This window comes from Perna viridis, chromosome 9 (assembly GCF_037379345.1).
Source record: "Perna viridis isolate PV_CMFRI_1.1 ecotype Kerala chromosome 9, ASM3737934v1, whole genome shotgun sequence".
In the NCBI taxonomy this organism is placed as follows: Eukaryota; Metazoa; Mollusca; class Bivalvia; order Mytilida; family Mytilidae; genus Perna; species Perna viridis.
Genome location: NC_142453.1, coordinates 18,560,663 through 18,585,314, shown reverse-complemented (window position 1 = coordinate 18,585,314; position 24,652 = coordinate 18,560,663). Strand labels below are relative to the sequence as shown.

At 31.9% G+C, this 24,652-nt stretch overlaps 2 protein-coding genes across 2 annotated transcripts; both read left to right on the top strand.

Annotated features, from left to right (window-relative positions):
* Positions 1 to 6,102, top strand: LOC148607177 (uncharacterized). Its single transcript, XM_088546844.1, has 3 exons — positions 1 to 187; positions 4,295 to 4,359; positions 4,888 to 6,102. Exon 3 carries the CDS (start codon positions 4,899 to 4,901, stop codon positions 5,508 to 5,510), a length of 612 nt encoding a protein of 203 aa, XP_088402970.1. The 5' UTR covers positions 1 to 187; positions 4,295 to 4,359; positions 4,888 to 4,898; the 3' UTR covers positions 5,511 to 6,102.
* Positions 6,103 to 13,833: 7,731 nt separating this feature from the next.
* LOC148607176 (uncharacterized) lies at positions 13,834 to 21,044 on the top strand. The gene is made up of 7 exons (XM_088546594.1): positions 13,834 to 14,023; positions 15,253 to 15,323; positions 16,747 to 16,849; positions 17,268 to 17,314; positions 18,558 to 18,650; positions 19,675 to 19,737; positions 20,488 to 21,044. The coding sequence occupies exons 1-7, from the start codon at positions 13,938 to 13,940 to the stop codon at positions 20,967 to 20,969; spliced, it is 945 nt and encodes a 314-aa protein (XP_088402720.1). The 5' UTR covers positions 13,834 to 13,937; the 3' UTR covers positions 20,970 to 21,044.
* The last annotated feature ends 3,608 nt before the right edge of the window (positions 21,045 to 24,652 follow it).

The window sequence follows — 24,652 nt, the reverse complement described above, 5'->3', positions numbered from 1 at the left end:
TCTTCTTAATACAAATCTCAACTGGTTTAAAAGATACGGCCGTCGTGTAGAACGTTAATGATTACAATTTAAAACGCTTTTAAAAAGGAAAGCCGATATAAATAATTGTTTCACTGGAACTTACAGATCTTTCCTTTCCCAGATTCATTCGTTTTACGGTTGTCTTCCAGCATCACTATTATGTAAGGTAAACTATTTAGCCTTATTGTGTTACATAATCAGTGATTATTTGTCTGTAATAAGTCAATTTGATTTGTAGTAAACATTCTTATTGATTGGTTCTTTTGTATAAACAAACTTTGCACTGTATCACCAATAACATTGTTTTATCCACAGTCCTCAATTTGAATTACCCCAATCTAAAACGTATTGATTACGGATCAAGGTTTAATGTGGGTTTAGGCAATCTGGACTTGAAATATAATGATAGTTTTTGGTTTTGAAGTTATGCTTGCATAATCTACAGCGCTAGCGGCAATGTGTATTATGAACCACTCTTCGTATCATAAAGCAAATATTGCCTTAAGACAGATTATACCTAATATGTTCCGTAATATATTTTCCTAGTTTTTTTTCCGGACGATTACCTTAAATGAACATTCTTTAGAATTGTAATGTAAAGAAACATAGGTTACCGAACCGAACTTGATTTTGAGATAATTGAGCCTTAATAGACGCAATTTCTATATGAATTTGTGGGAAATTTCACTATTTCACAAACTATGAAAAAACTGGTGTATAAGGTTTCTTCCTAAGTCATATCAAGAACATTAAATATCCAGAATGCGTCTCACATTAAAATATAGAAGTTTGTTTCTGCCCCTTTTACCTCCATTTTTAGTATTTTATTTAGCATTCAGTTTCAGTTTATTTTAATTATATGTTTTAATATATATAACCGTACCACAAAGTTACATGTAAACGGTTACTTATTGAATGATTAGGAGGAGATGTAAATGAACAACATATGATTATGAGTGCAAAAAGCCATGAATGAGCGGTCGTGTGCGAGTTAGATCCCCAAGCGTTCTCGGTAGTAGTGTTTTAGTTACTTACCATAACCAATTTGTTCTATAGATGTTCTCGATAATTTATTTTTATTTTTCAAATTTATTTATTAATTGGTAATTTTTAAATCTCATCTTTTGAAAATTGCATTAAACTTGAACTATAAACATTATTTGCTTGTAAAAAAAAATTATCTAATTTAGCACGCTTTCTAATTGGACGAAAAATGTTTATTATCTCAATGATCACAATTTTGCCACGTGACTGTCATCATCAACCTTTTTGATTATCCTTTTGCTGAAATTGATTTATGAGGAACAACTGCCACATTTTTCAGTCAATATGGAATAATCTCAACAGACGCAGGTTATCTAGTGTGCATCACTTTTTATTGAGTAATCAAGGGAACCAAAGTTATAGCGGTAATCAAAAGACTCTAATCCAGGGACAAAGACCAGACATGGAAAACAGATGTACACAACAAAGAACATAAAGTAACTAATATCATACAAAGTAACAAAAGCAAATGAACAACTCGGACTCCACTAAAATCTGGGAGAATGGACCAGGTGTATCGGAAGGGTAAGCGTCCTCTGCGTTTGCAGAAACACCAGACGAGGTTATTCCGTCAGGGAGAATGATATTTAGATTTAAAATTCATTACTTACGCAATTAGTTCATCAAAAATTGCTTATAAAGTTCATTTAAACAAACTGATATATGGATTAAACAATTTGTATATTTATGATAGATAGTATATAATTATGATAGATAACATGTATCTTCCGGGAGGGTATAGACGATTTAACTGTTTTCAAAGAGTGTATCAATCTGTTAGAAAACAGGAAATATTTCAAACAGGAATATATTCATGATGTCGAGGGTCAATTGCTCTCTTTTTCAAAAGTACATTTAAAAAGTAAAATTATGGTAAGCTTTGTACCAGTTGCATTCAAACTTCTGTAAAATGGAAAAACAGCTATGAAAATTTGGCATTACATCAGGTACAATAGCATCTGTTTTATATGAGGTTGAACTGTTTAAATCTTCAAATTTTCCATATCAACCACAGGTCGTCCTTATTTACAAAATAATAATAATAATTGTTATTATAATAATATTATCTTAATTAAATAATGCACTTTTGTATTTTGGAGAATACTATGGACATAATTTAAAAAAAAATCAAATAAAAATATTTATTTCTGATATGTTAAAGAATATAAAAAAGCATAGTCAACGGAAATCACTTTTGAGAAATTATTTTTATCATCATTTATCATCATCATAACATGTATGTACAGTTTATACTGTAGTTTTTTCTTTAAAAAAAGGTAGGCTCTGCTATGGATAGTTATTGTGCACCAATACAGTTTAATATTGTTTTTAACAGGTTTACTAATCAGAAATTTTACACCGATCTGATGACTATCCTTATCATATTTTAAAAAAAGTAATCAAGAGTAATCAAAAGTAATCTCCTATATTTTCTTCTATTCGAGTCAAACATGGAATTCTATCGTTTTTGTTATGGAAAACTATGTACCTTCGCTCATCAGTTAATTAACAAATATTATATATGTTTATTTGCATGTATAGATAACGTATATGTACAGTTTATAATGTAGTTTTTTCTTTCAAAAAAGTACGTTCTGCTATGGGTAGTTATTGTGCACCTATACAGTTTCATATTGTTTTTAACAGGTTTACTAATCAGAAATTTTACACCGATCTGATGAATATCCTTATCATATTTTTAAAAAAGTAATCAAGCTTTTAGCGAAAATCAAAAGAATTCAAGGGATAAAGACTTAACTGAGAAAAGACACACACAACAAAGAACATAAAATTATCAAAATGACACGTACAAAACTTGAGGCATGTACCATGTACACGGCTCAGGATATTAGAAGTTTTCGGTTGATTGACTTCAGTTCGAACAAAGTATATCCTAGTTATTAACGTTGTAGACCAAAATAATATGCACTTCCCTTGTACCAATTTAGCATCGTATTTCATAAATTCGAAGATAACCTAATTTGGATTCCATTATGTGAGATTACGACCTACAGTGATATCTTTTTTAATAAATTTTATCTACGGTGGCAAAATTGTTAAGTCATTCTTAAGATTCGTATGTAAATATATTTTGTGTCAAATTTCAGACAAATTCTAACGTTTTCCAATTTACTATTACATTTAGGCAACTTATTTACGAATGTCATTATTTGATATAAATTAAACAAAATGCCAAAAACTGACAGAAGCTGATTTTGCCTTACCGAAAAAATAAACAATGGTATAATGTATACATGAGCCTATTCTATTTAATATAGTTAGTTTGATAGGATGAGTGACCACGTAATTCAAGTTTCCACTTTCCATGTCCTTATAATATTATGTCTTATATCAGTTTCCCTTTGTCCGAAACCTAATTGCACCTCAGCCTACCACGTAGATGTACACTTATGATTAACGAAAAAATATGTTGATGCTGAATTGTCTTTATTCGGTTTGAATTTTTTCGACAAAAATGACAAAAATGTGACACAAATTTGACACAAAAATTGTCTTTAGTCGGTCTGAATATTTTGAAGGAGCCTGTTTTAGGAAATTTGACACAGGAAACATTCATAATTGGATTTAAAAAATAGAAATTTCTTCACAACTGTAAAGAACATACTTAATTTACTTCTCCGATTGCGAGTCACGAGTGTACAAGTTCGTGAGTTTGAAATCAAAGACTCCAAATTTGGCAGTCACCTCTCCTCCGCATAGCAATCCGACTACAGAAATTATAGTTTAAAAACAAAATGTACAGTCAAAAAAGACGAGCAGACATGTGAAGTAGATTTGAAAAGAGATTGACCAATTTTGATAAGGCTTCCTTATCCTATGGGCAACGGTGATTGACTGAAATTAAATATGTGCAATGACAGCAATTACAAGCAAAACACAGTTTTTTTTAAAATACAAAATGAAAACAATAGAACAGCTTTGATGGTACATGTAAACGAATGTCAAGGAAATAGTCATTGTTATAGAGTTTATTTAATTGCTTGCCTCACTTGATTTATTAGAATATAATTTGTTAGATATTTTGTTATTATTGGTCTATTGGTAAGTGCTTCCTCGTTTATTAGTGAAATATGTTGTCACAAAAATTGTAATGTACTTAATGTGGTTTGTTAATATGCAATAATTCTACAACTATTATCATACGACATTTTTGATGATGCTTAACGCATACAAGGGAGTTTCGTTTTAAATCTATTTTGTTTTCTAGTACCCCAATTGTCCAGAAATGTTGGCAAGAAGCATAATTATGTGATTTAACAGCGACAATAGGAGGTATTGTATTCATTTTAAACCACTTTCATATTTTTTTCTATCTAAATATAAAAAGTTTGAAATTGATGACATTCAAAATTGATTGCGATTTCGTATAATTTAGAACTTCGAATGAAAATGTTCAAATCGGCCTTGTAAAAACTATAATTTAAAATATAATAAATTCATTTAAAACCATGCTTAACATTTAACAAAACTGAACTATGTTTTTACAACAAATCTTCAATCTTGGAGCTTTAAATGCGTCTCTTTGACGCAAATATTCCCATAAGTACTTATCAATTGTGCGTTCGTAATTAAATAAACACAGATATACTTTTAATCTTTTATTATAGTTGATTGGCACTGTGGAAAAATAAAAAAAAGAAACAATAATAGTAATAAAAATCAAATTAAATAGATAAACAAATACATAAATAAATCAAATGTTCAATGAATCGAAATTCAACAAATTATGGTCATTAAGTCATGTCATTATATCTGATAACATGTATACTTTGTGATACATCCTTTGATTTTTAATTTCAGGAGAAGCATTTATGGATTGGGCTGTCTACGTCATAACAATACTTGCTTTTATAACAAACGTTATCATCATAGCGTATTGCTGTTGCCAATGGAGAAAAAAACGATTGACACAAAAACCACTTATACAGGACAAAGAATATGACCACGCCCAGGATTCAAATGAGGAATCTTATGACAAAATGCACAAAAATGCAGAACTAATGGCTAATGTTAATCTTGTTAGACTTCGTCCTCTTGATAACAATACTCATTCAAACGAACAGGTAGTCCTTCCTAAAGATGAACAAAACATGAAGGAAAATATTGGCTCAACCGAGTACTTAAGGAACAGTTACCTCAGTCCGTTTGCTAATGCTGATGGTTTAGATTACCTCAATCCTTACCAATCCTTACAGAAAACACATGATCATGAATCAGTTTCTGCTGACATTCACAACGACGACTGTACTTCAACAGAATCAGACAATGAAACTGATTACAATTACTCTAATTTATACCAATCATTACAAAAAGTTGATTCTGAGGTTCCTAGTGAATACGCAGATCTGGTTCAACAACCGCGCGATATTGTGGTTCAACTACCAACGGATATCAATGAAAACAATGTCCAAGAAAATGTTTAAAAAAGGTCCATAGTATCATCCTTTCTGAAGATAATTCATAACATGGTATATGTAACAACTGCTCTTAAAAAAGTCTTGGCTTCTATGTATTAACAAACCAATAGTAAAAAAATCATATCCTTTGTTAAGAGTTAAAGATATAATGTCCATTGTAAAATGTCATTGAACAAACTATGCACACGACGTGTGCATCGCAAAGTCAATGAAGAATCAAGACCAATATAATTTTAAATTGAATAATTTCCATTTGAACTGCAAACTGTGTCCTTTCAATCTACAACGAAGTAAGGTTTTGGAAAACTTAAGGAATGTCTAATTGTCATACAACGGGAAACACATGTACAACACACAACCGGTATCGACAAATAGACAAAGTTTCTAACATCAAGAAATGTAAAGGTGCACATTTAACATATAAGCCCTATTACCGCTGAAACGAATATAAACGTAAGTGTTTCATGTCGTAAGGAGTACGTATATTTTCATTTTGGTAGACACTCATTCAACGCCCTGTCTGTTAGAGGTGTAAGAAGATCATAGAGAAATTACATCAGTGTAAAGTTTAAAGTTTTAATTAAAGCGTATTTCTGAATCTATTGTCAATTTTAAGAAAATCAGGGAAAAGCGGCAAATCAGTTTATGAAAATAACTGGAAGACTTGAAAAAACGACCTCCTTTACGTGTATGTATGGTCGACGATGATGGTAAAATCAATCCTCATGCGAAACAAATCAACACAATATGCAATTAATAGCAATATCGAACATCAAACTGCTTACGGTCAAACATCTTTCGTGGTACACTTAAAGTTCCGTTAACGAAAAACAAACCAAAGACTGAAAGTTCAATATTTTATTAGTGTATGCTATAATAACATCATATCATATAACCAAATGTTCCTCCCATTTAGCACAAGCTTTCTAAGCCATTTAAAAACATTTTTGTAATCCTTGAATCTTGCATATAAAGGTGCCAGACTGCCATTAAATACACATCTTTTGTAAGTCCATATTTACCTATAAAAAGTAAACAAAAATATTTAACGAACATGTATCTAGTGCAAGTTACCCTTTTTAACCGATTCTAAATCTTAAAACTATACTTAATTGTAACAAGTAAATTACTCAAAATAAATTTAAATGGAAGCCATTTATATTGAGACACATTTCAATTCTATTTATAGCTACTTTCACTTTCTCTTTAGGGAGAAAAATATGGAAGGCCATTTGGATCTAATTCAATGTGTTAGGATTATATAATAGAAATTAAATTAACCAATTAAAGCATCTACTACAATGTTTTAAAAAAACGATAGAGCTTTACAAGTTAAATAAAGTTTGTTGAAATGATAATGTCCATGTACATGTGTATATATGTGAAAAATATACAAATTACCTTAAATAAATTTCTTTTTGCAACCTTTAAAATAAGAACAATGTTGTTGATTTGAGGTACAGACTTTTCAGGGTAAATAAGGAATTGGAATTTCAGGTTAATATTGTAAGATGTTTTATTCAATATGTCATTTGGGAGGGGGCAGAATAAAGGGGTTAAGTTCAAAATTTTGAAACAAACTGCTAAATGTTACACAATTGGCCACTGAGAGATGATTGAATCAAACAACCGGGGTGAGCAGGGTAACATTTACCCAATGAGCACACATTTTCACTCTTTAGAAAAATTCAATTCCAATACCCAAAATAAAATTAATCTTCCTATTATGTTCAACGGTAGAATCAATTCTATTAAAACTGTATTGCTGCCAGCTACTTAACAAATTTAAAAGTAAACTCGAATAAAATGCTTTGCATGGTGCAGCTTGATATGACTGCAGAGATTGAACCCTGAACATTTGGAAAACACCCAGAAAAACAGTATGGACACACCATTTAAACTTGACACAGCTACGAAATTTGATTACGATTAGATATTTGACACAGGATAAAAATTTGACCAGAACCAATTTGGTCACTTTTTTGCCATTCTTCCAAAATTGTTCTGGTAAAAACCTGTGAAAATCAATCCCTAACTTCCTGTGGAAAATGGCATCTTGTGGCACAACTAAAAGTGATCCATTTCTTTTCACTAAAGTTATTGTCCAAAAATAATAGAAAAAAAAAACATTTAGTGAGCCCTTATTCTTACTCGGCTCACGTCACAACCACAAAAATTAATCCCAGTCTTTTTTTGTGTGTGTGGTATGGCACCTTGTAGTAAAATTAATGTGAGATCCGTTCACTTTTATTCAAGTTACTATTAAGACATAAGAAAAACGCTTGTTTCAGGTCCCTAATTCCTACAAGATTAAAGTTTAAACCCAAAACAATCAATCCCACTCTTCCTTTGGTGGTACGTTGTACATGTATATTACCTTGAAATACAATTTCAAAGAGATTCATTTCCTAATAGTCAAGACATTGTTTGGACATCAATAAAATGCATGTTTCTGGCCCCTAATTTCTGAAAAATACAAATCTTTACCCCCAAAATCAATATAAGTCTGACCATTTTAAAGAATATTAAGGAGTAATATCATAGACATTCCTATGCTTGTACAGGAGTTATGAAATTGAATTCTATCAAATGCTTTTTATGCCCATTTTAGACCCCTTATTCTAAAACGGTTGGGCTATAAACTAAAAAATCAATACAGCCTTCTTTTTGGAGTTTGTAACCTTGTAACGTTATACAATTTTATAAATATCAACCAGTACTCCAATAATGGCACAAAAACCAAGTGTTTACAGACAACGACAACAGACCCATACCAATACATGACCGCAAATAAAAAGTAGCCCCCTGCCTTCACTGATTTCTTTAAAAAAAAAATTAAATTAATCTTATTCAAGCTTTGTTTTTGCTACTTATCATTTACTAAAGAAATCGATCCAAAATATAGAGGCCCCATCCAGGCGACAAGCCTAAATTGTTAATTATTTAACACTGTCCCCTCTAAAAAAGTTAACCCCTTAGACCATTTTCGAGGAAAATCCTTCCTATCTAAGATTAATTGGTACTTACAAATCATTAAAATTTTAAAACAATGAATCAGAAATGGAGGTGCTATCACAGTGACTTTTGACACAACCAGATTTTCTAAGCTGTTTCTGTAATGATACAGCTCTGTAGATGAATATGGAGTTCCTACAAAATTAATAATTAACATTAACACCCTAAAGAATTGCAAAAAATATAATTGAGAAAATAAGGTATAATTCAAAAGAAATAATACACATTAGAAAAAAAAAATCCATAAAAAATGGTAAAATTCAATCAGGCAAGGGACTTACTTCGACCTATTAAATGTCACCTGATTATCATCAATTAATTATATAGTGAGTATTATCTTCCATATTATTTACTCAAAAAGTAATTTCCATTTACATGTACATGTCAATTGAACTTACACTCTGTAACTATATGATGTATACATGTAATACCTAAACTAAGGTCTACATCTTAATCTATCTCCATCTACACAACTTTTTTTGAATTTATATGGATCTGTCACCTTTTCCATAGAACAGCCTGAAAAATAAAAGTATACACTTTGTTTTTTTTCAAAATTGACAATGTACATGTGCATATACTTGTCAGAAGGGTCTTTTAATCCAGGGACAGCTGGACAAACATTACATTTATCAATTGTTACAGACCTAGAGATTTTGAAAAGAGAGGGTTACAGTGGCGTTAAAAAAGGTTGCTTCTAGGCTGTTATTTACTAACTTTACAGTACCTTAAGAACAACTGTAACACAATTGTTCAATGAAAAGGAGTTTCCACCACAAGAAACCTCCCCTGGACCCCCTACTAGTTCATTTATTTTCTTTTTGTTTGCCATTTTGCTTTAGCTGAAGGGGACTTTACATTTGCACTCCATCTGTCTGTCCATCCAGAAAAAAAGTTTTTCGCATTTTTTCCAAACACTTGCAGATATTGAGCTGACTTTAATATCCGAGTCAACCTTGATGAGTTACAGATCTAATTAACATTTCATTTTGCTTGGCTGATTTTTGTCCGAGTTATGGCCCTTGAACATACATTGAAAACGTTACTGAAATTTAAAAAAATAAGTTTTCTGCGCTGTTTTTTATTAAATGCTTGCAGATACAAAGCTGATTTTTGGTATGTGAGTCTATCCTGATGAGTTACAGATCAATGGTTTTCGTTCTGCTTCACTTATTTTTTGTCAGAGTTATAGACCTCAAATTTACCGAAATTTAAGTTTTCCAAACTTTTTTTCCAAACGCTTGCAGATATTGAGCTGAGTCTAGTTTGATGAATTTAAAATCGAGTTTACATTTCGTTCTGCTTTGCTGATTTTTTTCCAAAAGTACCAACTATCAGTTTTACTCACTACCAAAATGTCAGTTTTACATGCTCTTTTCTAAAGAAAACCTGTTAATATTATATTAATGTGACAAAAATTAATACAACAAAAGATTGGATAATTATTCATTAATATTGGTATGGAATTTGAAACCTAATCTGTCCAATTATCCGCGCATTAAACTTTGTAATTTCTGCATCCGTTAAATGGATTTTAACATTTTTTTGTCTTTGTTCCATATCCCTTCTTTTGTTCAAAATCAATGTCATTTCTTCAGTTTGTCATTCATACTCGATGGTTCAGGGTAGTATTTGGATCAGTGATATTAACAGCCAATCGTACTTTAGTTTTAAATATTATTTATTTATTCCTAACATTTACTCCATTATAATGGGTTTGAGTCCCTATTATATTTAGTTTTATGGATGGGCCCAGTTGGTCTTTTGAAAATTCATGAAGTATCAAGTATAATTCTTTTACATATATATCTTCTTTATCATTATCATAGTACGAGTTGTCTCAACAACAGTCTGTTTTTCCATGGGACAAGATTCCGCATATTTCTTCTAGAATTAAGAAAAATAAAAATATACTTCCTTTTATGTGCCACTGTTGTCAAGAACCTAACCCGCCTCGGAAAAAAATATAACTCCGATTATGTAATCAAAATTGAAGCATAGCTTTTCTAAGATCGGAAGGCAATCATTTTCTTGTTTGGAATTTACAACTGTCATCTGAATTTTTTTTACGTCACATGATATGTGTAAAATATTCTTACCATATGTAGAAAATTGTATGATTTCCGATATCTGTGCAGATTGATCTGACAGGTCAAAACTGAAATGGATGTTGCTAGAGATGCCTTTAAGGGATAAAACATGTAAATTAATGCGAAGTGCTATAAAGTGATTGACCATTTTGAAAGCAAGGGGAAAGGGGTATGCTCATGGAGTTGGAATTTTGGGGGAAAATTGTTCATTTATTGAAAAAAACTCCCCCATTAAATAACAAGACATATTTTCAAATAGAAAAATATTGCATTTGTGAAGCAAAAAAAAATTCATCTGGTTAGACACCCCCTCTTTGCAATGCCATTATTTTTATGAAACTCGCACAGTACAGTACATGTATGGTAAAGCTCAGGGCGCTCACTGATTAAAGCAATGCCTACCCAATATTATTCTTAAATGGGTAAAAAAAAACACTATTTAAGGGATCCCCTAAACAGAAGTTTTAGCCTAATTTGTGGTGTTTGCTAAAGACAGGACAACATGTAAGAAAATGCCCTCCATACATTATGTGTCCATACGACAAACATCACAGATAATCATAAAAATACTTTTCAGTCGTTTAATAGTAAAATTATTTACATATTTACGACTGAAACCTTAACAGTTCAGTTTTAAAAAAAATGTTTGATTAAAGTAAATAATTTGCCCCAAAAAGCGTGGTAAATATGGCCGATGATGTGGCATGAAACCATTTGTACATATAAATGATCGAGAATGGTTGAATTTTCGCAACTGATTGCGTTGACAACCTGACGAAAAGTTTAAATAAAAGTCAATTGTTAATAAAAAGTAGATGACCCTACTTTTTTTAAAATTCTCAAAATAACTACATTTGTTCCATAATTACACTATTTGTGATAAATGGCATATCAACATAACATTAAAAATATGAAAATAATAACAAAATTAACTTCTTGGCCAAGTTATAACGCAGAAATTAACAGCTGACATTTTTCTTTAGCGGAACCTTAAAAAAAAGTTTTAGTGACAATGGGAAAATTAGAGTTATTGCCCTTGTCATCAAGTTTAGAACGTAGTTTTGCTCTATTCTATTGTTAATGTATTGATATATTATTTTTAAATATTTATTTATTGTTTTGTTATTGTTAGTCAATTCGAATGCTTCCTCGTCGATAAATTAAATACATGTACTTTGTCACGATTAAGGATTGCATATTCGTTTTATTTGTAATTCATTATATGAAGAATTATGCAATATGATGTGGATGTAACACACGAATACTACAAAGTGCGTCCTTTTTATCTCATATGCTACATGGTTCTAGGAATTCGGGCATTTAAAAATGCTTTAGTGTCAAATGACGGAGATCTGCGTATCTAACACAACAGGAATCAACACTTAGATGCTCTAGAGCGTCTGATTTGCTCTACTACACAAAAAAGTCTGTTTTGGCCTTTTAAAAAAAATTATCACCAACAAAGTGTTGCTTTTCAATCTACTATTATCATTGCATAAATGGGAACTTTCTTGTTGTCTACTATGGCTTTAATAACCTATATATTAAGATCAGAAAATGTTGCATTTAAGGTAGATCATACTATTACATTGAACATTTTTGTCATTCTACAAAATTATACAAATAGTATATATTCAATAAACGAATTATGTTGAAAATGATGTGATTCCCAGCTTTCATTTTTACAATATGAAGAAATGTCAGTTAAGTGTTCATCATATGAATTTAGAAGGAAGTTTGCATACAAGTTTTTTTTATAGATTGCAAAATAGACAGTGAAATTCCCCACAGAACCCATATAAAAATGCCTTTATAAGGCTCAACTCTCTTGAAATCAAAGTAAGTGACCTAGTTTTTTTTCCCAAATTCTCAAATATGTTCATTCAAGGTCATCTTCCAAAAAGACGAGCATTTATCTATTTGAAATATAAGGTATGATCAACCTTAAGAGCAGTTTCTGTAAAGAAATGTTTTTTTTACACAATCTTGACTTTACTGAGAAATTTTGTGAGCCGTGTCTTAAGGAACATTTCATTTTCCGGAAGCTTCTCTCTTTTTTTGTTACAGTTTGCAAGTGATATGCTGAAAATGACTTTAAGGCTTGGTCCGTTGTCCCCAGTTTCTAAATATAATTATGTATTTGTTAATGTCATTTATCTCATTTATTTCCATATTGTTGACTTTCAGTCCATCAAAGGAAATTATCATACAACTTCGACAAGATGGATACATTTGTAAAGATCTCCGGACTTACGAGAAAAACACTACATGTTGACTTATCTATTGCAAATAATACCTTGACCTCCATGATCAATTTAATCCACACATTTCTTAAAATACCTAACCCAAGGAAGTAGGGAGTGACAACTGTGAAAGTACTTTCATTTATGGGTACCAATTTGCGTGGTTTAGAGAAAAATATCAGTTCGTAGATTCTTGAATTCGTTGATTTTCCAACTGTAGCATAGAAACGAATAGGAAATTTCATTTTTGTTGGGAACCAAATTTCGTTGTTTATTAAACCTTCGAGAACCACAAATATTGGTACCCCACGAACAAAAATAGGTATAAAGTACTCAATTGAGCGGTTTCAGAGGAGATTTTTAAAGAAAAAATGTCGACAGACCACGAAGGATGCGAATGTTTTAAAACAGCCCACCTGTACTTCGGTCTAGCGGAGTTAAAAATAGACAAACAATATTTATAGAGCAACGCTTTTACTAACAAATGTAGGTTTTCTAGGTTTAATGGAATTCCACTCTTTTGCAAGACACCCGTAGTGTTGCCCATTTTAGGTGTAGTATGATTGTAAATAATAAACATCAATGGTAAATGAAGGTTGTTTGCAATAATTGATACTTCCTGCTCCATCACATTTTTCAGGCAGTACAAAATATCAAAAGCGACGACGGTTGGCATTATTGGTTGTCTTAATCCATTCATGACAATTTCGTATTACCAGAATTGTCCAGATAACCATAAGCTGGAGCAGTTTGGGTGGTGACATATAAGAATAAATAGTTAACAATAGAACATAAGGGTATCACCGTTGTCGGTTGGTTTGGTTAAAACTTTCTACGTTTGGCTGTTTGCTATTTGTTTAAACATATATTTTGTGATTGTTCTGTTTATGATTTCGTCCTCGTCTATAATTAAACTGAATGTGTTTTCACAAGTGGCGGTTTAATGTTTTTTTTAGCATATAACCTTATATGGAAAAGTATTCAAATTATATAATATCATTTCCGTGCAGATTGTTACTAACGACTGACTTTTATATGGATAATTGGATACTTTCATGACATGTTTACGCTCTATTCTTTGAACAATGGAAGTATCTCAGACATTGCTATTCTTATCTCACATTTCTGTTGTTGTATACGGAATTAATGACGGAGTTTGTCATCTCAAATGGTAACTTGAACTCTGATAGATTAAATATTATCTTTACCGTATAATGAACAGTTATGTGCTATCACTGCTATTACTATATTGGTTTATTTTGTGGTCAGTATGATTTGCATCTAGAAATTTATTTTTTTATCTTAATTATTAGCAAAAAAAAAAAAAAAAAAAAACAGTTGTCTCCTAAAAAAAACATTTCTTGGTAGTTTAGGGATAGTAAAAAACCACATATTCAAGAAATGAGAACAAGCAGCCTTCAATTACAGCCTTATTGATCGCCCCTTAATACGGGATTTGCTTAATTTTACCTCGGAACCTCGTTCTTTCTCACTCGTCCAATCTTAAATATGTTTTCGTCGATTGTTTGAATTTTGAAGTTTAAAACGGTCAACGTAAACAAAATAACTTCAGCAACTGTACTTCTTTCAAATAAGTTTTTAATATAAGTTTTTGTGTCTGAAATTATAGTCATAATGTCTAAAATTATAGTTACAATGTGTAACAGTTAAAAAAAAACCAACATATTATTGATTGATGCAGTATTTTTATTTCCACTTGAAAGGCATTTTCAAGGGTAATTTCAAGTACGTGGTTTTGTTTGCAGCTTAATATAAGTATCAAGTTATATGATTTCAGATTTTAGCAAGTGTAACATCCTGTGTAACCTATAGTTTATATAATTACAGTATGTTTGAAAGCAACACTATTCATAACGTTTTACTAAAGTAATGAATTGATATTTTGACAAACTTTATATACTAATATAGGTATTGAACATCTTGGGTTAGTTACAGGCGAGATCTTTACTTTTTGTTTGCCAAATTTGTTTTATTATGACTACATAGTTTGTGAGGTGGAGTGTCCAGAGTATTTATTAATAAGCATCATTCACGGTATTCTTCCAGATTTGTTCTGTTTGGGTTTTTACGGATCATCAGGATAGGAGCTGATTTTTGTTTAGTTTAACCGTTTTTGCTTTTTTTTTTGTCTTTAAGTTATTATTTTATCACAATTTTGTTTTGCTTTTGTTCAATTCATAGTGGTATTTAGGTTTCGCCTCAACAATTACTATTCAGGATTTAATTTCAAATAAATAAGGAATTAAAGAAAGAAAAATAGTGAAGTTAGACGATTCGATAATTCACTTTGAGATAAAAATAACAGTTCTCATATCGATCTCGAGTAGGTTTGGAATGTGGTCACATTTACTATTTATTAATATTTGACCTTTTTTTTAGGCGAAACAATATTCCTATCAAGGCTTGCTGTTACGGTTTTTATTTTAATGCCCTGATTGATAAATGTCTAGGTAAGTGTTTTATTTCCTGAATCAACTTGACTATTTATTCAGTACGTACGTGATATGTTAGTTACATGTACACAATAACTAGAAAAACCTGTTGTGAGTGTCCATTATAAGCGCTTAATTAAATTGAATCTGTATAATGTATATTTGCTTTGTTACTTTCGTTGAAAGATACGGTACAAACATCGAACTTCAAAATTACGCCTCGTGTGATAATGTTTGTCGAAAGTTTTGAAGAACATTTAGGTTAAGTGAAGCTTAATTATATATAATAGAAGGTAAGGAAATGTTGGGTGACATGACTTTAAAACAGGCTTGAAAGTACACATAATCAACAACGAAACGGCAAAGAAATCACATAAATGGTAAAACACCCCGATATGCTGAATTAATATCAAGTAAAATATAAAATAAAATAACGTTTCTAACACCATTGATATACATTTGCATTATGTTTGGCCTCATTTGTTTAGAACATATATATATGTGAAACTGAAATTGTCATAATTTAGATTTTAGAACGACATAGGACAACTAATGTTAGGGTATACACGCAATTCTACTCAAAACAACAATGATTTCCGACATTACAAACTCCAGACCGTTTTTTTTCCGGGTGAAAATCATGTCAGGGCCTACATCGATTCATGACAATTTTATCCTGGAAAATTCATACATATTCTACTCTAAATATTTCCCGTTTCCGCATCATTTATTTTATTCAAGTTATGATACGTTGTTGAATTGAATGATATCGCCTAAGTTTGAAATGTTTTGACGGGACCCTTTATGATTCGTATCGGGAAGCAGTATTATTTTAGCTAGAGTATTTCCGGATTATACTCACATGCAATTGACCTGGCGTGACAGGATATGCTTATATGTTCACTATATTTTTTTCAAGATCTTTTTGTTTCCTGTGTGCACATTGAAACCATGTTTTTTATGCATTTAAATAATCCCACCATTGACGTCTCGATTCTTTTGTCGATATTATGGTTTCGATAAATTAAACGCCAGAACAAACATTTTTTTTTATAGTAGGCAGTTTTTTTTATATTGCATTCTACAAAAGATTAAAGACGGTCTGTTTCAGTTCTATTCAGTGACCTTCCCAACGAAAGCTGTGGCTCACCGAACTGACTACACTGAAAGAACAATAAGGAAGAAAAAAGAGCTATTAAATCTATATCAGAACTAAGAAAGGGGGAAAATGACAATTATTGCGTCTTCCCCTCCCCCTTAATTCGAATAAAAGGACAAAACTTACATTTAGTTATTTAATGATTGGTTTTAAAACTCAAGAATGAAATTTCTTTGTATATATGTTATGATATTCAATTGATATTTCACTAAAGAGAAATGACAGAAATAATTAAAACATTCTTAATGTCAATTAGTAGAGTTCAGATATTTTTTTTTTCAGAGTGTCCTGTGGGATATATTGGTAAAAATTGTTTACAGAAATGTAAATACGGACTATTCGGACGACGATGTGATTACCTGTGCAACTGCCGGATAAATGAAAAGTATTTATTAATTTAACCTAATAAAAAGCACACGTGCCCGTTTCTCCTGAAACACAGCGTATTAGAATAAACTACATAACATACACACAATGAAATGACTGTACCTGTTTGACAATATAAGAAACACCTTATTAAAAATCTATGCAATATAGGTCTGCAGCAAACAACAATTAATAAAGTCTTAATTGAATACTCTTTATCGTTTGCATCGTTTAAACCTTATTGCATACAGTAATTTGTTTAAAATTTAAAACTGTTATTTATTACCACTTTCTCTGAATACAAAATACACTGACGCTACATATATAATGTATGTATGTATTTAGAGAATAGAGCTCAACGATTAACTATCATCATTTTTATATCCCCGCAAACAAAATTTGTTTTATATTGCTGAGGTTTGCTCCAATTATTACAGGTGCCATCATATTTATGGATGTGTAAGCAGTTTGGAAACAAAAGGAAGTATGTTCCTTAAATTGGCAATTTTAGCAATGGAAACTCATTCATGATATTTTACAACCAATAATTACGGATTTTGTCGATATATCTTGCTCTAAATCACTGACGTGTATTCTTATATTCTAACCATTTTAGATATATAATTTTACCCACGTGTGATTAAGCGGAAATTGGGATAATTTTGAGAGCCCATGTATGATTCCTCGGTGTAGTTATGAGATTCACAGTATGTGAGCTTAATTAATAGGTTTTTAGTATATTTTGTACTATTAGCATCAATTGGTATATACCACTCAACAGAAGAAACAAAACAATATTTTAGTGAATAACAATTTTACCCTTTTATAGAAAACAATGCCAAATGGAAAGAAAATATATAATTTTGTTTCGAAGTTATACGTGACACAACAACAACAGCAAAGAAAAAACATAGAATGCAGTTTTGTACCAGATATAGAGGGGTCGGAATAATTGTCTGGAATTTAGTTTTGCAGAACTGAATAAGAAAATTATTGTATCGTTCAGTTGACCGGAAATCATGTTGTTTTGATGATCGAGTTTTCTTAGGATGGTATTCCCCGCGTTCAATATGCAGTTGTGCATGTAGAAAAACATATCCTAGGGTTGTTACGTTATGAAATTTTACGGCGGCTGATTACTCATTTGGTGAGTCAGTTGCGTTAGACTTGTCACTATTTTTTAAAATTGTTTTTGTATCACACGAATTATATTAGCGTGCGTCATTACACCTCAAAACATTCATTCTGTCTATTCACGTTTATGTATGAGTAGCTAAGGTCTACTTTCTTGACTTGTTTCCTTTGTTTAAGATTGTAATTCGTTTATCTGTAGCAGAAGCCCAGGTATTGACTGCGATCGATTATACGTTTTTAATTAATACGTTGACTGAACGGAAATAATAACATTCCGGATTTTCAACGTATTTGTTTTGGAATATTTAAAAAAAAAATGAATAAACAGATCTTTTTGATCTTGTTTGTAGGCATACGCTCATATCAAATTTTGGCTGATTTGTGGGATGTACTCAGATCCTTACTTATTTGAGAGTTTTAGGTCTAACCTCTGAAATGCAACAAAATTAGCATCCGGAGAATGTACCCGTCAAACGGTAATATTCGTTAGTAAACATGTGGGCTACATTGTACCTATTACGCAAAATAAAAAAAAATATTTCGTTAACCAATTAATAGAAACGGTTTCCCATTTTTCGAATCCTTTATTTCAGCATCATACATGTCAATTATTACAGAAATGTCTACAGAAACTATTAAACCGTCTACGAGTTTCCAAGAATACTTTACTCTAAATATTCAATCAGGTGTGTTGTATTCATATTTTATTATGCGAAATGTTTTAGTTTTTAAAGGTCATGACGTCTAAGTACTTCTAATAAAGTGTATTAAAAACCGAAATTTATATAAAATTAACAATATGTTAAATAGTATTCTTTGTAAGAATCATGTGTGTTATTTTACAGAGTTATTTCCCTTAATTTTGAATTCTACTGTACATTGTATCTTCTTTTTATCTCCCATTAGCAGGGTTATATGTCAATTTCTGTGATCTACAATATTTTCAACAAGTATCAAAAATATAATTCCGCATGATTCTAACTTGGAGTGCTTCTTAATATGTAAAGCATGTATTTGTTTTTGAAAATATCGATTCGCTGGCAAAATGATTAAATGTTTTTTCATCGTGCGTCTATCTTGCGTTTAAACGGACGCTAGGGGCGTTCGTTTATCGTAGTTTGGATATCGTGCGTGCGGGAAACCTAAAGGAGTGTATTTGTTTGGTATCAACTTTTAAAAAGTCACAATATCCTTTTTTCGATGTACTAGGAAATATAAAAATAATCTTATTATCTCGAATTACACGAATTGATTGTATCTGCATTCATGGTGCAAACTTTTTTCCAAGGTTATGCATGCATGTTAAAAAAGTCAAAGCAAGGAGTCCTTGATTAGAACGAGTAACGGCTTAATTATTATCCGGAGCGAAAAAAAAAAAAAAAAGAAAAAAAAAAGAATACAAGAAAATACAACTGTTTTGCGTTGTTAATATAATCACACGAGTGCACGGTCATTTCAAACAGATGGTACGGGGCATTTATTCATTCCAATATTTAGCAACAAAATAAAATGAAATTGTATTAGAGCCATGAGTTATTAGCTTGTATAATACAATCTTTGCTTCACGGGATTTCGTGGCATGGCACGCACAATGTATTTTGCCGTATGTTTGTCTGTATTAATTCATCGATATCAGTATGAAGAAAAGAAACCTTAAACAGTTTTAGAATTAATAAGAATGTAATTGAGATTTCACTTTTTTTGAATTAGAAAATCTGATGACAACAATTAAAGCGGAGACATCCGACGAACATGAATCTGAATCTCTTGATAGTTAAGTATTGCATTTATATATACATTTTACTAAGTTTACAGCGAAACGAGTTATAGCTAATATATTTTGAAAAAGTTAGCAAATTATAAGTGAATATGTTGAAAGTGATACACTTTATCAAATAAGTATATTGACAAATTTTGTTTGTGAACTGATTCAGTATAATTTATTAATAAACTTATACTCTCTTCCCCTTACTTACACTGTAATACTTCATTAAATTCATTACCACATGCCTTTGGGTTTCTTGGATATCATAATATTCATGATATTATTTTAGTTATGCCTATGATGGCCGTAGCTCATTCTTTGTTTACGGCGCACCGCCATGTTGCTATGGGCGAAGTCTCATTCGTTGAGGAGAGTGTATGAGGTTTTCTTCTGGAAAAGCTTTCTACATTTCTACACAACCCATGATTTCCAAATATTATTAAATGAATAAATAAATAGAAAATCGTATCAATCGACAAATTAAAAAGACTAAAGAGCGTCTCTACACTTTCGCAATCGTCAATTTCCGTGTCCAATTAAGCCACTGTCGTCAGAATCTTTTTTAAGCCATTCATAGTTTCACATTGTTGTCTTACATTCTACATATATAGGACGTCGCTCACAACCCGTCCATATAAATTGCTAGGTTACTGTGATTTATACAATTCTATCTATGCAAAGAAAATTTGAAAATTGACAAATTATATACAATACAATTGCTAGAAATAACTGATATTTTTTTTATAAATTTATATTAGGTGACCAAGAGTGGTTCAGAGACTGGGGTGTTTATGTAATAATAGTGCTGGCAATTATAACTGGTATTGTAATAGGACATGGAATTCGTCACAAACACTTTAACCCAACATCACAGACCTTACATGTAGGACAACGAAATGGTAACTTATCCGTTGCTCAAGATAGTGGCTTAGATGCAGCCCATTATGAAGAAATTGACATAAGCGACGAAATAGATACAATGTCCACAAATAACCGAATTACAATATATTATAATACTAACTCAAACAATTCAATTGATTTAACTGAAAGTGACAAAAACAATGTGAAATATCTTAAAAGTCCTGGATTAAGAAAGGGTAATTCTAAACGTAAGCAGAACAATCAAGGAATACCACGGCATAGTTCTGATAGATTTTCAGACAATTCACCATGCGGGTCGTATAATATAGGGACTGATGTGAATGGGTATCTTAAACCCTGTCATAAATCTGACAATTGAAGCAATTCCGTGTACATGACGAGAAATTGGTTACATAAATAAAGATCTCAGACGTCCTATCGTTTAAACGTTTTTATTCCAGATAAAAAAAAAAGTATTATGTATTGTGTGGATTGTTGAGTCAGCTAATGCATTTCACTACATAAAACAATTATTCCTACTAGATTTACAATGCTATCTATTTTAGGTTGTCTTTTAAGTTACTTGTGTAACCTCATTCACACAACACACTATAAAACTTTTGTTAAAAAATGAGGTTTCTTTTTAAAAGTACATGTAACTATGTAGCTTTCAAAACGTTTCTTAAGTGATTAATGTGCACTACAAATTACAATTTGTCTTGAAAATTTTAGCTATTGGGTGAAACGATAGTTAGGAGTAGAAGATATGCATTTAAGCTTCTGATAATTTCCTACTATTCAAATGCTTGAAACTGAAATTTAAATAATGCATGTACATTATGACAATGTTGAATCTTAACACATCGGTTATCAACGACTAAAATTTGATCTGATAGCAATTTTCTTCAATAAATCGATAAATGTGTGTATCTACGAGTTTTACACAAACACATTTAAGAAATAATCACTTAAAATTCCGCACATGTAAAAAATGATGAGAATATATTTCTATATCGGCAACATGACAAAAATGAAAATAAATGAATTAATAATAATACAAATAATTAAAGTTTACAAAACGTGGGGCATGTCACTCATATAACAAAATTTCATTTAAATCAGAGCATAAAGTTATTGTGACGGGAAAATCCACGACCATAGCAAAAGCGACTTCTAATTATCTCGATGCCTCAAAATTGAGGTGTGTCGTTTGCTCTCTTAAAAACTAAGTTTTATCTAAATCGGAGCATTTAGATATTTTGGCGGGAAAATTCGGTTGCATAGCAACTGGCAGCATATCGATTCTGTCTTGCATAATTTTGTTTTAAATTGCCAACCTCTACTATTTTACCAATTTCGAGTTCATAGTAACCTAGGTTTCCGAGATTTTCCGTCATTATGGCATTTTTGTGTCCGCCGGTAAAACATGGCCGCCTTTTTGGAATTTTAAGAGTCATTCTGTGAGGAAACCTCAAACTTTCAAATATCGTTAAAATGACTAGATTTATTATATACGACACAGTAACATTGAACTTAGCAGATTTTTTTTTATTTTTGCAAACCTGTTGCCATGGAAACAAACATTTTTATCTTTGAGAAATTTCCTATAAGGAATTTTATTTATACTCTTAATCCTTTTAAGAAACCAAGTTAAAATTGTTGAAGAAAAAACAGGATTAAATTTTCTCATTTCAAGGTCATTTGAAAGGTCATCTGCGTAATTCTGTTTACATAAACATATTTTTGTCTCGTGACATTGACCTTTATTTAAACCTGACTATATACTAACATTTTTACCACTTTATGGACATGAAGTATCATTTGATGGTCAAAAGTTTTGGGTATAGAAAACATATGAAAAGAATTATATTTTCGCTTCTTTGATATTGCAGCCATATTCAAGGTCATTTCTCTTTATATAGCAAAATTGCTTTTGTCTCATTTTCTCTTATAATATAGAGTAAAGTTTGTATGTTGTAACATTTAAAACAATAACCTATCTACGGTGGCGTATTTGTAGTCGTTAATTGAAATTACCGTAAAATAGCGTTCTTAGTGAGCAAAAACATTTTTGAAAGAATGATCAAGGGAACCAAAAAAAAAAATGTAATCCAGGGACAGGACAAAAACCAGACATTGAAAACAGACATACACAACAAAGAACATAAAGTAACTAAAATCCACCCATCCCCTACATCACCTGTCTATCTGTTACTATATTCATGTATTGTTTGCTGTTTATCAGTATTTGGTTTAGGATATAAGCATGTTGGCAATGGAGAAATTATTGGAATGTCATGTCACTTATTATGGGGCTCCTTGTTCATAATTTACGTATTTAAATGTTTTCAGTGATTTCAATTCCATTTTCTGGAATTATAATCCCCAATTCATATTGCACAAAGGCTTTTATGTTATTAACCTGCTGGGCTACCCCCAGGTTATCTTTACTTCCTTACAGATTTTCAATGGTTAGAAATCAATTGTGGCATCTACCGGGCTCCCCCCGATATCTAGTCCACAGCCTCCAAACATCAGTATGTGTGTCTGTCGGGCTCCCCCCAGACACTAAGATTTAGGACGTAGGCTTGCCTGCTGGGCTCCCCCAGGTACTGAGATAAGGTTGTAGGTGTGTCATCCGGGCTTCCCCCAGACACTAAGATTTAGGATGTAGGCGCGTCTGCCGGGCTCCCCCAGGTACTATTGTTTGTTTGTTGGTGTTTAATGCCCGAGCAGCAATATTTCAATATATCCAACATGAAGTGGATGATAACATGAACATGAATTGATAATGAAATGAAAAATGGGATGGGACACAAGGATAATGGGGTCGACAAATTTTGACTGCCACTGGAAATAGAGAGAGGTGAGTAGGGTCGGGCAATTTAGCCTCCTATTGCGGAGCCCTATGGTTCCTACTCCGGGAGAGTACCACAGAAGGGTTCTTCCACGTGCGAGGAACGTGGCAACTTTCCCAACGCAGTGCAACATTATGGTTTGCTGACAGGTTTTCTTTATTATAGCCTGACAACCCCAGCATGTAACACACCAGGGGTACCCCATTCGACCACCTGGGGCACACAACCCAGTTGCTCTGTAGGCAAAGCGCCCTAGCCTCCCCCCCCAGCTAAGGTTCTGAGCACTATTTAGTCGCCTTTTACGACAAGCTTAGCGCTGCTGCAGGCCTATTCGTTTGACACCCGGACCTGCACGAGTCAAAGATTACACAAAATGTATACAGCATCTGCTGGGCTCCCACAGATACAATGTACTTTTGTTTCTTTCTTTTTTGAGTTCACATGTATTTTCATTTTTTACATCTTTCATGTATCTTCTGGGATCCACCCAGATACTAATTTCTGAAATAAGTTTGTTTTCTACGAGTAGCCCCCAGATTACCAAATTATGTTTTTTGTTTTGTGTTATCAAATATTGTGTTGATGTAAATATTTTGTATTGAGGTTTTACTTAGTTTAAATGTAATTATTGTAATAGATTTATTAGCTTCATGCGTTTGCATTTGCAAAGATGTTAAAGGTTTTGACTGCATACACTCACCAACTTGTTAACTCGTAAGATACAAATGTACATTAAGACAATATGTACGTATACATGTATTTACTACATGCAGTGTTTTAAATTCCGTGAACCTTACACACAGGTGTTGTTGGGCGCATTATAGGAAGGGTTTCTCCGCTAAGTATGAATGTGATTTCTCAGTTTGATATATTGCATACAGACGAACAGAATAATTGAATGATTTTTCATGGTCAAGAGTGCATTTGAGAAGGTGTGTATCATGTTCTTGAGAGTATATAAAGTAACAAAATCAAATGAGCACCTCGGACTCCACTAAAACCTGGGAGCATAGACCAAGTGCACCTGTATCGTAAGCGTCCTCTGCTTTTCTAGAAACATCCACCGCGTTGTTCATTCAAAAGTCAAGTTAGGGGTAGACAAACAAGGAAAGGTTAACAATGACCCCTCGAATAAATCAGTTTTCATAGTGGAGATGGATACACAATAACGATCCACGAGTTTATGATGACGACCATAAAACTT